The sequence below is a fragment of the Chelonia mydas genome, chromosome 10 (assembly GCF_015237465.2).
Source record: "Chelonia mydas isolate rCheMyd1 chromosome 10, rCheMyd1.pri.v2, whole genome shotgun sequence".
Classification (NCBI taxonomy): Eukaryota; Metazoa; Chordata; order Testudines; family Cheloniidae; genus Chelonia; species Chelonia mydas.
Window position 1 is genome coordinate 33,049,311 of NC_051250.2, and position 12,594 is coordinate 33,061,904.

Here is a 12,594-nt window from a genome sequence, read left to right on the forward strand (position 1 = left end):
CTTCCCCTCTGGTGGAACCCACAGTCCAGTTCAACTCCTCGGGTATCAAGTAGGGAGTTGGGGGGATGGAGGGAACCCGGACCCGCCCTCTACTCCGGGTTCCAGCCCAGGGCCCTGTGGAATGCAGCTGTCTACAGTGGCTCCGGTAACAGCTGCGTGACAGCTACAACTCCCTGGGCTACTTCCCCATGGCCTCCTCCCAACACCTGCTTTATTTTCACCACAGGACCTTCCTCCTGATGTCTGATAATGCTTGTACTTCTCAGTCTTCCAGTAGTACGCCTTCTCACTCTCAGCTTCTTGAGCCTCTTGCTCCCAGCTCCTTGCATGCACACCACAAACTGGAGTGAGCTCCTTTTTAAAACCCAAGTGCCCTGATTAGCCTGTCTTAATTGATTCTAGCAGCTTCTTGATTGGCTGCAGGTGTTCTAATCAGCCTGTCTGTCTTAATTGTTTCCAGAAAGTTCCTGATTGTTCTGGAACCTTCCCTGTTCCCTTATCCAGGGAAAAGGGACCTACTTAACCTGGGGCTAATATATCTGCATTCTATCACTCTTCTGTAGCCATCTGGCCTGACCCTGTCACAGTGGATAACAAGAATATAAAGTGTTATAACAGTTAATAGTAACACAAAATTTGGATACAAAAACCCACGTGACACTACACCCCATATTCATCCTTGTAGTATTATTATTATTATATAATAATGGCATAATTGTGATGCATTTTGTACAAGGTGTTATTGGAAAAGTTATGATTTGCTGAATATGATTATCCTATTTGTATGCACATACCATTTTTGTATCTGAAGTTATAAATATTGATTAGGGATCTGTATTTCAAATGGGCTTACTCTGAAAAACACCCACAGCCAGCTTTTCAAGTACAACAGTGAAGAATTCAGACGGTGCTGGTGGCCCATCAAAGACAATGGACTGTGGAATAGCTTAACCTTCCTTGGGCGTTTTGGCCAGCCTGTAAGCAATGGCTGCTATAACACTGCAAGGGCATGTGACCAGACCACATGTCTCTGGACTCATCTTGGATACCAAGTGTTTTTTCCACAAACTAAGTTTGGGACAAAGGGGTCCCACCATAGGCGACAGCTATATAAGACAGGGAGTGACATCATCTGTTGTTCTTCACTCCCCCACAATTGAACACCTGAGAGAAGCTAATAAGAAAAAGAACTTGGAATGGGGGTGGGGATCCCAAGCTGCAAAGTAAATGCAGCTTGTCCCCTAAGAATCTGCAAGCCTGCTTGTACCCCAGCAGTCAGGGTGAGGAACTGCTAATTCAGATCCAATCTATCTAGTATGTTAAATTTACTTTACATTTTTGTTTATTTGCTAGGTAATCTGCTTTGATCTGTTTGTTATCACTTATAATCACTTAATATCTATCTTCTGTAGTTAATAAACTTGTTTTTGCTTTATCTAAAATAGTGACTTTGAATGAAGTGCTTGGAAACGTTAGCTCAAGGGACAAAGGCTGTTACATTTCCTCTCCACATTGAGGGGGAGGCGAACTGGATAATAAATTGACATTAGTTGGGATTTTGACTAGGGCACGATGGTACAGCTCTGGGGTACGAGGCTGGGAAGCTGGTGGCTATTTTGGCTGTAGCCTCTCTATTGTTGGTTCATGCGGTGGCTGGTCAGCCTGCATGTAACTACAGCTGGGAGCGTCCCTGCCTGCATGAATGCTGGTGAAAGTGCTAGCTTGGAGGGCTTTGCAACTTGTCACGGCAGCACAGTATAGGAGGGAGCCCAGGCTGGTGAGTCAGAGGACTCAGGGGTATCCCAGTTCCAGGTGGCACCCCGGGGGGAACCCGTCAAACCCCCCGTTTCTGATTTTAACACAATTTAACTATTGACGATTATCCCACATCTGCCTTCTGCAAATTTCTTGCACTTTCCTCTGTACTGTGTGGTGCAGGACACTGTTGGAGACATGATACTGGACTAGATGGACCATGAATCTGACGCAATATAGTAACTGTTATGTTCCTATGTGGCTTTTGATGACACCACACTTGCCAACAGATCACTGTCAGCTGTATGCACATCTGCCTTTGGGGACAGAATGCTAAATTGGGCATACAAAATCAAGGCTTGTCAACCTACTGTGCTGGAGAAGATCTTGACAGGGCTACCACCAAGCAGTTTTAGTCGTGTATAACACTCTTTCCTCAAACCCAATATCCCAGGACCTCCTTCTCTGTTTGTTTTGAGCCCAAAGAAGTGTTTTGATCTTTTGGAGTTTTTTTTCCTCTGGTCCAACTATACCAACTACTCATTTTTGTGGCTTAACCTCTAATTTTTTATGGCCATTTTGTATCCTGTTTTCAGGATTCCCCTCTCACTCCTTCAGAAAGCTCTCTTTAAGCAAGGCCCCATCCTTCCTCTTCCCTTGATCCAAGGCCATTTGGCAATTATCTTTGTCATTTTGTAGAGGTGTGGGTCTGTACCCATCAGATGCCTAGGAAAGGACAATGGTTTCTCTTCGTCACTCTATAGCAGCAGTTCTCAAATAGTACATATACTGCTGGCAATATGCAGGCCACAATTTAGCAGTATGCAGTTTGTTTAAAAAAGCAAGATTAAGAAACTATTACAACAATGACTGAAATTATGAGTTGGTAGCCTGGTCAAGTATTTTTGAGTTTTAGATGTGGCACGCTCAGACTTAAAGTCTGAGAACTGTTACTCCACGGAGTTTCTTCCAGGTCCTTATTCCCTCGGCTATTGGTCCACACAGTGGTTCAACAAGCCTATGAAGTTCTTTGCTTTTCAGATGGATGTTCTCGAACTTCTCAGCAAGTAAGCCATCATGCCTACTCCTCTCCAGAAACAGAGTTTGGGTGAGGGTCTTACTTACAGAACTTCCTTATTTGCAAACAGGCAGATTTTGCCCTCTTCTTGAACTGTGTTGCCTCAACAAATGACAACACAGGCAGAAGCCCCAGGAAGTCTCAGTTCTTAAGGAGGTTTATTAAAAGAGAATGTTATGGTCTATGTTTAACTATCATGAATGTCTTTACATCACTTTCATTGATGCAATGCAAAAAGGCTTTGAAAAGTGATTATTACGAACCGATCAACAAGCCCTGTGCACGCCCAGATTATTAGACAATATCTTTATCCATTGCAGAAGTTAGTTAACACTGAGATTCAAATAACTGTTATTCCATGTTTAATCTTGCTAATAAGCCACTGAGATCACCACAAATGGCTGGTTCCTGGGGTTAGATCATAAGAGAAAATCTCAAAAGGGAAGCACAAACCTTTTGAAAACAGACAGCAGTTTATTTGAACTGCCCCTATGTGGGCAAGTCAGCAACATCAACTTCATTAATAACTGTAAACATTTATAAATACTTAGTGAGTGTGTGTCCTAGACATTCTGAATAGTAGATTAATGAACTTTCAATTAATACCAGTGCAAGTAAAACCATATCCTAATTTTGTGTTAGAGAAGTGATACTAATATATTTTACAGTAGTTTATGATTTCTAATCATAGTAAAATATGAAACTTAACAAAACACAGTATAAAAAACTTGGTACCAAAATAAGTAAGCAGATTACAATGTTTTATACAAGAGTCATCTGCTTGACTCAGTAATTGCTATGTAGAGCCCTGCATGGATACAAAATGTGTATTCACATCCAATCTGCAATCCATATAAATGGTCCAAGGATATCTGCAGATTTGCAGGGCTCTAGCAATATGCAGTAAATTTAGTTAAATTTTTCTGCATCTTTCTTTCACCATCCTAACTCTGTACAAGTCTCACTTCCTGACAGAACTGGAATTATAACACTATACTGTAACTAGCTCCACTGTGAGGTTTTGCATTTAAACTGCAGCGTATTTATTACTGAGGGGAGGCGAGTAAGATGCTATTGAAATGCTGTAACAACTTACATACTGCAAGGTATCTTTTCCCATTCTCAGGTGAAACTGAGAAGAGCCTTCCAGCCCCGCTGCCAGAGAAGCAGAGAGACCTGCGTTCTCAGCCCCCGTGCCTTACTCCCAGCTCCAGTGGGCCGGGGCATTCTGCTTCTCAGGCTCCTTCATCTGGGGAGGTAGATGGGAAGGCAGAGAGGCCAGGGATCTCAGTTTGGCAGCCTTCTGAGAAAATGTGTGTCAATTTCACTTAAAAGTGAAACTGAAAAGGCATTTTTAGTCAGAAAATCATTCTGAAGAAAATTTTTCTACCAGCTCGTCCCATACTGCCAATGTTGCCCACTTTGCATTTAAAATAGTAAGGGTTGGATTGATTTACAAATTACATTGCCAGGCCCTGAAAGACTACAAACACACATGGGAGAGAAGCCATCTCCCTGCTAAAATCAAATCATGTTTGGAGCAGTAGCAAGTAATTAAATTGTAGTTTATTTTACTATAAAGCCTACTCTGACTTGCTTGGCAAATTAAGCAATCACTTACTTTTCTGGTAAAAATAACTGACTGAACCACCTGACTGTATCTCCAGTCACGAAAAAAACCTCTGATGAGAGCACTAACAGACAACACATTCAAAGCTATGTCTCAGGCACACTCAGTAGTGCACTCTCCGTGATTTCATTCTCCTCCCTGTTAAGGCTTTACTTCTGTGCCAAAGTCAGCCAGGCCCAAATTCGTCCCCTCAGTTTGGCGGCTCAGTTCTATTGCTCTGCTTAGTCCCTTCTTTTTCCCCCCCTACTCTGCTCTCATTGGCAGGTCAGTTCTATTGCTCTGCTTAGTTCTTTCTCCTCCTCTCATGCCTGAAACAGCTCCATTTTTTGAACCTCTCTCATTAGTCTCCTCTAGATTCTGTCCCTTCCAGCTGTTAGCACAAAACTGCTGAGACGGATAACACTCAGTGGTCGCTCTGTCTCACTGTCATTGTATGGCAGACAGAAAACCTAATACTTGCTCTGTTTTATTGTCCTTGGTTTTTAGTCAATATGATTTTCCTAGCCTGGCTGCTACAACTTAGACTGAGATACAGTAGGAGACAAAAACGTCTTAAGTCTGGCTAGGCAGACTATATGAGAGAGAGAGAGAGTATAACAAAGTTAGAATGGCCATACTGGGTCAGACCAATGGGCCGTCTAGCTCATATCCTGTCTTCCAACAGTAGCCAGTGCCAGATGCTTTAGAGAGAATGAACAGAACAGAGCAATTACTGAGTGATCCTTTCCTTACCATCCAGTCCTAGGTTCTAGCAGTCAGAAGTTATGGGACAACCTCGTGCATGGGGTTGCATCGCTGACCATCTTGGGCCATTAATGGACCTATCCTCCATTAACTTATCTAATTCTTTTTTTAAACCCAGTTATAGTTTTGTCCTTCAAAACATCCCCTGGCAACAAGTTCCACAGGTCAACTGTGTGTTGTGTGAAGAAGTATTTCTTTTTGTGTCTTTTAAACCTGTTGCCTATTAATTTCATTGAGTGACCCCTGCTTCTAGTGTTATGTGAATGGGTATATAAATAATATATAGAAAGAGGGGTTTTATGTCACCAAAAGACTTGGGATAAACCAAACTGTACACAGGTTTGGAAGAGAAATATGCTAAACTCATCTCTGCACTGCCTTAATCCTGGGGCCTCTGTGTGAAGGCGTGGTCTCCTAGGTGTAGGTGAGGTAGCCTGAGAGCTGCTCTAAATTTTGCAGGCAGCTAGGCCACCTGAGGGGCCAGAACTATAACCAGGAATACAGATGATATAGAGGTGCCTCAGCTATGCCCTCCTTGCTCTGGTGACACCCCCCCCCCTTACAGTAGCAGCTAAATGGGGGGTGGCATAAAGGCTTTTCTGTCAACTCTACTCCACCGGAGAATGCATTTTGCATTGAGGAGCTGCTCTCACGGCTAGATACACTGGTTTTATGACAGGTTTCAGAGTAGCAGCCGTGTTAGTCTGTATTCACAAAAAGAAAAGGAGTATTTGTGGCACCTTAGAGACTAACAAATTTATGGTTTTATGTATGACTGCAATCTGCTGGCAGTGCAGCCCAAGTGGCCATATCACGCTGGAAGATCTGGTCATTAATGGTCTAACTCCATCAGCTGGCTAGGAGGAACCACAACACAAGTGCAAGGAGAGAATAATAATTTGTTCTCTATCAGTTTAGTTTTGAGATGAAAGAATACAGAGCAACAATAAACAGAATCCACATTTCCCAGGCTACCTTTTCTTTCTTCTTAAGAATGTTTGTCATTTTCAATACTCAGAAATTAATCCATACAAATTACTGCCCTTAGCTCTAGATAACTTGAACTAAGTTTTTAAAGCAAGCAGCTAAGTAAAATATAATGTCATAGCCTACCAGAGCACATTTATCTATTTTACAGCAACTGACACCGAGAGCAATTCACGCAGGCCAACACTGCAATCATTGGCTGCACAGGAGATTGTCTTCCCTGGGTTTCCTGATGTCTATTGCATATTCATGAGCAGAATGCTAGATTACTAGATTGCACATAATTTGAAGGCTCTTGTGGGAGAGAGAGAGAGAAAGAGGAAGAAACAGGAGAGGGAGCCAGTGTCAGCTGAGAAAGGAGAGAATTTGAGGGCGTCAAGTCTGAAGCATGAGTAATGGTATTCCGATCCCTCAACAGAGAATAGAAAAGTAGTAGCCCAGGAGTTAGAAATGAGCTAATGGAGTGTGCCAAAGTACCTATATCAAGCACAGATATATTTTCTTTTAACATTCAGTTGAGACTTTTGAAAGAGGAATTTGTTAATTTGTCTGTTCTGAACTACAGATATTTTAAAAATTATTTGTTCAGCAGCACATCTGAAAATTAACCACGTTACTTCAAGGCTGATTTGTCAGGTGCTTGTATAAATCTCTTTGCATTTTTTTTTCTTTACTCATAGACCAAACTGATGTTTTGAATAAAAAATAAACAAAGCATGTAAGCAAGCAAGCAACAGAAGGTCTCTGTGATGGGGTGTGCATCTCACACAGGATTAAAAGGGGTTAAATTAACTGCCCAGGCTACACATGGAGTAGTAGCCAAGGAGCAGGGAGTTGATTAAAGGAGGCTCAGCTGGGTAGGAATAGGCTGGGCCTATAAAGCCCAGGGGCTGAGACCTGACAGGGCTTTGGGGAAAGGGCAGTGACTCCCTGGGAAGGAGGAGTGTTTGGGGGCTGCATGGAGATAGTTTGAAGTCTCTCCCTGGGAAGAGGGAACGGGTTTGAAGCTGGTACTCCCAGAGAAGGGGGGACGGCGGGGGAACCAGGAAGAGTAGAAAGCAATTCTCAAAGGATCAGTGAGGGTTAAGAGGGCAGAGCCCAGAACTACTGAGCTGAGGGTCCCTGTACTGGAACCCAATGTAGCGAATGGGCCTGAGTTCCCCTACTGGTCACTGGGGAAGTGGCACCATAAGGGCAGCAAAGGAGAAGACTGCTTGGGACTGTCTGCATAGAAGGATTTTGGGTAACCCCAGAAGGGGAAAATATGGAGGCTGAGTCATGAAGAGGAGGCTGCAGTTCCTGGAGTGAGATGGGTCCACAGGGTGAGAGGAAGACAGGAAAGGCACCACCTGAAGAGGGTGCACCAACTGGCAGAGCTAATCCCCAGGAAGGCCAGCAAGATGCACCACTGGTAAGTGAATCCCATCACTGCCTCTCTTATGCCTATGCCCATACTTGTTTCATACCTCTACGGTTCTAAACATACTTTGCCTGAATTAAAAAAACAAAACAAATAACCCCAACAACAAAAACCAACAACCCTAACCTTGGGTTTCTCTGAGTGTTTGAGAGTCTTTGCCAAGTCACCAATATTCTCAGCTGATGATGCTCCCTGTATCTTGGTTCCATCTCCTGCCTCCAGACCAGGAACCAATGCCTGTGAACAGCTGCAATGGGACTCCTTCACTTTCTGACCAGATATCAGGTAAGTCTTCAAACCTATGGAAAAATTACACAATTAAAAAGTCACTTATGGAAGCAATTCTTAGTTTTTCATTCTTTGATTTCTTAGATATACAATATGGATAATAGAGTTCCACACCTGATGAATATCAAGACTCAGTGATACAGTAGAAATAACTATCATTTGCACCCAAACCTCAAAAGTTTGGATAATATTAGCTTTAAGGTATTGGGAGTTACCAGGGGTGAAAGTGAGCCGGTACTGGCCGGTACGGCGTACCAGTAAAAACTGCAGCGGCCCATACCCAGCCCACCGTCCCATACCCAGCGCTTTAATGTCCCTGCCCCTTTTGCCTCCCCTGTCAGCGGCCCTGCTGGTAGGGTCCATACTGGCAGGGCCGCCGACAGGGGGTGGGGGGGGGGGGGGGGGGGGGGGGGGAGGGGCAGCAACGTTAAAGCACTGCCAGGGCAAAGGACTGTCCTTAAAGCGGTGCTGCGGCAGCGCTTTAACATCGCTGCTTCTTCCCCCCGTCAGCTGCCCTGCTGGTAGGGTCTGTACCAGCAGGGCTGCCTAGAGGGGAGGAAAAAGGGGCAGGGACATTAAAGCACTACTGCGGCAGCACTTTAAGGACCATCCTTTGCTGCGGCAGTGCTTTAACGTTGCCCCATGGGGGGCACAGCAACATTAAAGCGCTGCCACGGCCAAGGACCCTGCAGCGCTTTAATGTCCCTGCCCATTTTGCTCCCCCCTGGCTGCCGACGGAAGGGTGGGGGGCAAAGGGAGCAGCTGCCCTGGGGCTGGCGATTTAAAAGGAGCCCCAGGCCCTTTAAATCAACACAGGAGCTCCGGGCGGTGCAGGCCAGGTGGCCTGGAGGGGCTGGCTGGGGGATGCTGACCCCCGCGGGCCCGCTCCTTCCGCCTGAGGCCCCGCCCCTTCTGGGGGCCACAGCTGCCTCGGGCCCCCTACCAGTAAATGTCCTAACTTACTTTCACCCCCGGGAGTTACATTTTTCTATTGTATCTGGAAATACATGATCCTAGGAAATCCTAACAAATTGCAACAACTGTAGAGATGGTTGAAGGATGCATACTTTATTCTGCTCTCCCTCTTGTACTCATTTATGCAAAGCTATGGCCTATGCATGGGACTAGAAATCAAGAACTTCATCATTCTAATCCAAGCTCTGTAACTGACTCCTTCAATGGGCTTTGGCAAAATATCTATGGCCTCCTTTTCATAGATACTGAGGGCATATCTACACTACAAAATTAAATTGCTCTAATTTACATCAGCTTATAGCCACTGCAGTAATTACATCGCTTGTGCATGTCTACACTTTGTTCCTTGTGTTAGCAGCATATGTCCTCACTGTCAGTGTGGGGCTTTGTGGGACAGCTTCTGAAAGCCAGTAACAGTTCATGTAAGCAACACAGTGTCTACGCTGACACTGCATCGATCTAACTACATGGACATTGATTCTACACCGCTCGTGGAGGTGGAGTTATTAAGTTGGTGTAACGGGCGTGTTACCTCAGCAGGAGTGAAATTTCAGTGTAGACATTTACAGAATAAAGTTGACCTAAGCTGCCTTGCGTTAACCTAATTCTGTAGTGTTCTTAGGGTCACAGATGGGTGCTCAACTCCCTCCCACATCCAATAGCTACACTGATTTAACTAGGGGTATGTCTACACTGCAAATGAAAGTGTGATTGCAGCATACCTATGCTATCTTAAATCTAACTAGCAAGGCCAAAAATAGCAGTGAAGACATGGCATCATGGGCTTCAGTATAGGATGGGGTTTATGCTGCCACATATTCACTAGCCATGCTAACTAGATTAAAGCTAGTGCAGGTATGCCTACTTAAGATGCAATCATACCTCTGATTGCAGTGTAGACATACCCTAATTTATAAGCTGAGAATTGGCAGAGATGCACTGGCAATTGATGTTTTTGCCATTCTAGTGTTGGGTGTTTGGAGATGTATATATTTTTAAAGAATTGTATGTGGTACATGCATTTATCTAGTTTTGTCCAAAAAATATTTTAAAAATAAGTAAGAGAGGCTTAATAGTCACTCCATTTGGTGTCTAAGAACATAAGAATGGCCATACTGGGTCAGACTAAAGGTCCATCTAGCCCAGTATCCTGTCTTCTGACAGTGGCCAATGCCAGGTGCCCCAGAGGGAACGAACAGAACACGTAATCATCAAATGATCCATCCCCTGTCACCCATTTCCAGCTTCTGGCAAACAGAAGCTAGGGACACAATCCCTGCCCATCCTGGCTAATAGCCTATCCTCCATGAACTTATCTAGTTCTTTTTTGAACCCTTCACAACATCCTCTGGCACACAGTTCCACAGACTGACCGTGCGTTGTGTGGAAAAAATACTTCCTTTTGTTTGTTTTAAACCTTCTGCCTATTAACCAGCACTTCATGCATTTCATTTCAAAGACTATTTGATATCCATATTCTGTGAGGACCCGATTGTTTTATCGTACCCTCAGCTACTTAAAAATCCTATGGATTTCTGTAGCCTATCTATGGATTCTGAGGCAGAACTTGTCTCCCCTCCCTCTCCAGTCAGGTGGTTCATCAGCTCACAGACAATTATGCCTTTAGAGGGGGCTCATCTGCATGGCCCCGCACTGTAGTGTGTTGTCACTGATTCCCCATAAGCCACTGTGGTTTAACAGTGAGCTCTGACAGTTGCAATAGCTAACCCATAGACTGGAAAGGAAATGGCTAAAGCACATCACCACTCTGGTCTTTGACTTCTGTCTAGCTTGGATGCTTAACACAAGTGAATTAGCTTTAATTCCATTATTGACAGGCATTATGAATGTCTCACTTAATGAGGGAGGGCACTAACCATCCCTGAATACTGAGGGTCACCTTTCTCCTCAAGAAACCATCACTTGACAGTGGAATGCTTGTCCACGATTTCCCAGTTGCAAACATCGCCCGTTCGAAGGGAAGAATGATAGCTATTCAATTCCAGGTTCACTTGGGACTGCAATGATATCCTAGGTAAGTTCCAGACTCGACTTGGCCTTTAAACTGTGCTCATGAAGACTGTGAATGATCTCCTGCCGGTTTCACATCGGGGTCAGCTAGCCATTTTGGTCATAGTAGATCTCTGAGCAACTTCTAATATGACTGACCACAGGCTATTGCTTCAGCAATTGAGTAACATTACTGGTGCGTCTGGAATTGTCTACCAGTGGTTCTAATTATTCCTAGAAGATAGAAATTAATCTGCAATTGTGCATACTCACTGAGAAATGTGGTGTCACTAAAGGGTCTATCTTATTTTACTTTTTGGTCAAATAGATAAAGACTCTTAATGAAATCATTTTCTGAAACCTGAGCTAAAGTATCATTTTGTTGACAAACAGCATTGTATTTCTCGTTCCCTGAGGATCCTGCAATTGTTTCTCCGCTCTGGAAGAATGCTTCAAGAATACTGCCAGCTAGATGCACTGGGGCTGGCTTATTCTCAACCATAGGAAGACAGAAATCTTACTTTTGGATAAAATCTGTCTTATAAGAAGGCTCACTCCCCTTCATGGCCTCACTTGTTGGGCAGATTTTCTTCAGATACAGAGAATTAGGTTACTTTTAGCAATTTTGGACCATGCCTTTCAAATGGAAAATCATGAATCTGATGTGATAGAGAAGTGTTATGTTTTTTTTTCTTCTATCATGCCATTCAAACCAGTTGCACTTTTATTTATTTCATGACAGTTTTACACTATCAATATATCTGCTTTTGATAATGATTTAATTATTATAACTCCATGCTTATTTGACTGTGGGGAGGGCTGTTCTGTTACCTGCAAGTTGATAAAAATGTAGGACTTTAAAGTCCTTTTTCAAGCCCTTACCTATGTTTGGCTTGGGCTGGCTACCGTATATCTGACACCAGCTCCTTGAGCCTTGTACTGAAGGGAGTGCACTTACATGCAGCTGTTTTAAGGAACCCATCACAATAATCAGTCAGCAATTACACTTTTATTATGGGGGCTTTGCAGCAGGAACTCACTATCCACTGAAATTTGTTTTCTCCCCCATTTTTATAAGTCCCCTTAAAGTTGTTGGGCTCATTTATTATCTTTCTGTCCAATGTTTTTCTTTCCCTTTTTTAAAAATTTGCTGCCCCCTCTTTGTTTTGTATGTTAAGGCAGTATTTTATTCTGTTTTTATAACATTTGTGGCAAATTGCTGGCACTACTATGATGGGCCTCGCGCTTTCTCTTCTTGGGGGGGGGGGGGGGAGGGGAGAGATTCAGGGCACTGCTTTTTGCCCCTGAACTGGGGTATTAACTGCCCCACTAGTGTCCTAGAGGAGGGGAGTGGAGAGGGAGGGACCCGGGCCCACCCTCTACTCCGGGTCCCAGCGCAGGGGCCCTAGGGATAGCAGTACACCACTAGAACTAGAGGTTCCTTCCCCTGGGCAACTTCCCTCTCCTGCCCTTCAGCTTGTGGGGCTTCCTGCCCTCCCTCTGCACAAACCAGGTGTCCCTTTACCTAGGGTCTTGGTCTTCTTAGCCCACTGCAGCACTTCTCCAAACTCTCCTCTGCTTCCTTCCAAACTGCTCTCTGCTCCAACACCAATCCACTCTGCTTCAACTCCCCCTCTTGTCTGATTGAAGCAGAGGGTTTTTTTAATCATGTGACTGGCTTCAGGTGCTTTAATTGGCTTCAGGTGC

At 44.2% G+C, this 12,594-nt stretch overlaps 1 protein-coding gene across 3 annotated transcripts in view; it reads right to left on the minus strand.

The window, feature by feature from the left end:
• Positions 1 to 12,594, minus strand: part of ADCY9 (adenylate cyclase 9) — a 201,764-nt gene that overhangs the window by 83,114 nt on the left and 106,056 nt on the right. For all 3 annotated transcript variants that reach the window (XM_037910377.2, XM_037910376.2, XM_037910378.2), the window contains one exon: positions 7,741 to 7,913. In XM_037910377.2, the coding sequence (XP_037766305.1) occupies positions 7,741 to 7,913 (173 nt within the window). The remainder of the gene's footprint in view (positions 1 to 7,740; positions 7,914 to 12,594) is intronic.